Consider the following 3688-nt stretch of genomic DNA (forward strand, 5'->3'; position numbering starts at 1 on the left):
TTTTGGGGAGGAAGAAGAAGAGATGGGAAGAAGGAGAGAATAGAGGGAAAGAGGGGGGGTGAGTGTCGTGTGTTTGGAGTGTTAAGTGAGGGGTGGGGAAAGGTTAATGAAGGAGGGGGTGAAAATAAAAGAAAAAGAAAAGGAAGAAAAAAAAGAAAAAAAAACGTTAAAAAATTTCAGATGACTTACCTGACTGGGCCCGTCGCTGGGCTACCGCGGTCACGCTTGGACCGCGGTGGGAAAACTTCAGAGAGCCTCTTTCACCGCGGTCTCACCGCGGCCACGCTTGGACCGCGGTGGGAAAACTTCAGAGAGCCTCTTCCACCGCGGTCTCACCGCGGCCACGCTTGGACCGCGGTGGAGGCGTTTTTTTGGTACTACTTTTTTTTTTATTTTTTTTGTTTATATATATATACAGTTATACATTACACTTACAACAATTCGTGGGTTTCCTCCCACGCAGCGCCTGATTTAACGTCGCGGCACGACGCAAATAGTGGAGTTCCTACTCCTCGTTTTCGTATTGGGGTTCTTTGAAATGTGACACCACTGTATCCCCTTTTTCGTCAGCTGATCCAAGGTAGTGTTTCAACCTTTGTCCATTGACGGAGAATTTGTTCGTCCCATCTTTTGATTCAATCTCCACAGCTCCACTAGCAAACATTTGCACCACTCGGAATGGCCCTGACCATCGGGATTTCAACTTACCCGGAAACAATCTCAACCTTGAGTTGTACAATAACACCATATAACCGGGTTTGAAGTCTCTGTCCACGATGTGCTTATCATGCATTTTCTTCATCCGTTCCTTGTAAAGCCTCGTGCTCTCAAAGGCTTGATACCGAAATTCCTCTAGCTCATGCAGCTCTGTTAGTCGATTTTGTCCGGCTGCTTCGGGATCCATGTTTAATTATTTTAATGCCCACCAAGCACAGTGTTCTAACTCTACAGGTAGATGACAGGCCTTTCCAAACACCAACTTGTATGGTGACATACCTATTGGCGTTTTGAAGCAGTTCTGTAGGCCCAGAGTGCGTCGTCCAGCTTCTTTGCCCAATCCGTTCGGGTTGCATTCACAGTTTTTGTTAATACACTCTTAATCTCCCTGTTGGACACTTCAACTTGTCCACTAGTCTACGAATGGTAGGGCGTAGCCACTTTGTGGTGCACATCATATTTAGCCAGCAATTTCTCGAAGGCTCTATTGCAGAATTGAGTGCCTCCATCACTGATGATCGCCCTTGGTATCCCAAACCGGGTGAATATGTGCTTCTTCAGGAATCCGACCACCACTCGTGCATCATTGGTGGGCAAGGCTCCAGCTTCCACCCATTTAGACACATAATCCACCGCCACAAGTATGTACTTATTACCGAAAGAGCTGACAAAGGGACCCATGAAGTCTATCCCCCACACGTCAAACACCTCTACTTCTTGAATTGGTTTCATTGGCATCTCATGGCGACGGGAAATGTTTCCCGTCCTTTGGCATTCATTGCATCCCTTTACCTAGAGGTGTGCATCTCTAAATACAGTTGGCCAGAAGAATCGGGCCTCCAGCACCTTCGCAGCTGTTCTGACCCCTCCAAAATGTCCTCCATATGCTGAAGCGTGACAAGCCTGCAAAATTAAAGATTGTTCTATCTCGGGGACACACCTCCGGATAATGTTATCAACGCAAATTCTAAACAGATGAGGTTCATCCCAATAATACATGCGACTATCACGGAATTTTTTTTTCTTTTGGACAGAAGAAAGGTCATCAGGAACAATACCACAAGCCAGGTAGTTTGCAAAATCTGCATACCATGGCGCATCCTCAAGACTGGCTGCGAGCAGCTGCTCGTCTGGAAAGGTTTCCAGAATTTCTTCGACCTCGACTGATTTTTCAGCTCCTTCAAGTCGTGAAAGATGATCAGCGACTTGATTTTCTGTGCCCTTACGGTCACGGATTTCGAGGTCGAATTCTTACAACAACAACACCCAACGAATCAGGCGCGGCTTAGACTCTTTTTTCTCAATGAGGTACCTGAGAGCTGCATGGTCAGTATATACAATTACCTTGGAACCAATCAGATATGATCGGAACTTGTCAAAAGCAAACACGACTGCCAACATCTCCTTCTCCGTCACTGTGTAATTGAGCTGTGCACCACTTAGCGTTCTGCTTGCATAGTAAATCGGGTGCATCAACTTGTCTTTTCTCTGCCCCAAGACTGCTCCTATAGCATAGTCGTTGGCATCACACATCATCTCAAATGGTTGCTCCCAGTCGGGCGCGACAATGATGGGTGCAGTGGTCAACTTCTTCTTCAGTTCCTCAAATGCCAACCTGCAATCATAAGAAAACACAAAGGGGTGATCCTTTTCAAGGAGTTTGCATAATGGGTTAGCAATTTTGGAAAAGTCTTTTATGAAACGCCGGTAGAACCCGACGTGACCAAGGAAACTTCTCACCGCCTTTTCTGAAGTGGGCGGTGGTAACTTCTCAATCACGTCAACCTTAGCATGGTCGACCTCAATACCTTTTCTGGACACTCGATGTCCCAAGACTATCCCCTCTCGTACCATGAAATGGCACTTCTCCCAGTTGAGTACCAAGTTTGTCTCCACACATCTTTTGAGCACTCTACTTAAGTTGTGAAGACAGTCTTCGAATGAATCTCCCACCACGGAGAAATCATCCATAAATACCTCCATAATGTCCTCCACCATATCTGTAAAGATGGCTAACATGCACCGTTGAAAAGTCGCAGGTGCATTACAAAGCCCAAAGGGCATTCTCCGAAAGGCAAAAATGCCATACGGACAGGTGAAGGATGTTTTCTCTCTATCTTCGGGGGCTATTGAAATCTGATTGTACCCCGAATATCCATCTAGGAAACAAAAGTGTGATCTACCAGCCAGCCTGTCCAACATTTGATCAATGAAGGGTAAGGGAAAGTGGTCCTTGCGGGTGGCGGTGTTTAATTTCCGATAATCCATGCAGATTCGCCACCCTGACTGTACGAGTTGAGATCAACTCATTGTTGTCGTTTTTCACAACAGTAATACCCCTCTTTTTCGGGACACACTGGACAGGGCTGACCCAATTACTATCAGAGATGGGGAAAATAATTCCCGCATCTAACCATTTGATCACCTCTTTCTTTACAACTTCTTTCATGTTAGGGTTCAGCCTTCGCTGGTGTTCCCTGGAAGGTCTGTGCCCTTCTTCTAGGAGAATCTTATGCATGCAGAAAGCTGGGCTGATACCCTTTATATCTGCCATGGTCCAACCATTGGCCGTCTTGTTATCCTTTAGTACCTGCAAAAGCTGCTCTACCTGCACATCTAGCAGACAGGATGATATAATAACAGGTAAAGTCGAATCAGTGCCTAGAAATGCATACCTGAGATGATCTGGGAGTGGTTTCAGCTCCAACTTGGGTGGTTCCTCTATTGATGGCTTGGCTGGAGGAGTGACCCTTTTTTCCAGCTCCAGGGACTCGAACTGAGGTTCCCTTGATCAAAATCCTCGGCCTTCCAATGCCATTACCCATTCAGCTAACCCCTCGCCATCCATTTCATCTAAGTTTGTCAAGCATGCCTCCAATGGGTCCCCCACAGTCAGGGCCCTATCATCCTCTTGCAGAATTACATCAACTGCTTCCACTAGAGAGCAATTTGCATATTCGCTGGGTCTCCT

The 3688-nt window shown here is 46.4% G+C and overlaps 1 protein-coding gene across 1 annotated transcript; it reads right to left on the reverse strand.

Annotated features, from left to right (window-relative positions):
• Nucleotides 1-505: 505 nt before the first annotated feature.
• LOC109238292 lies at nucleotides 506-904 on the reverse strand. Its single transcript, XM_019404723.1, has one exon. It carries the CDS (start codon nucleotides 902-904, stop codon nucleotides 506-508), a length of 399 nt encoding a protein of 132 aa, XP_019260268.1.
• Nucleotides 905-3688: the final 2784 nt, after the last annotated feature.

The sequence above is a fragment of the Nicotiana attenuata genome, unplaced genomic scaffold (assembly GCF_001879085.1).
Source record: "Nicotiana attenuata strain UT unplaced genomic scaffold, NIATTr2, whole genome shotgun sequence".
NCBI classification, from domain to species: Eukaryota; Viridiplantae; Streptophyta; class Magnoliopsida; order Solanales; family Solanaceae; genus Nicotiana; species Nicotiana attenuata.

Bases quoted from the DNA above. Each gene is read 5' to 3' on its own strand.
- LOC109238292 (XM_019404723.1), bottom strand. From the start codon at position 904: ATGGATCCCGAAGCAGCCGGACAAAATCGACTAACAGAGCTGCATGAG.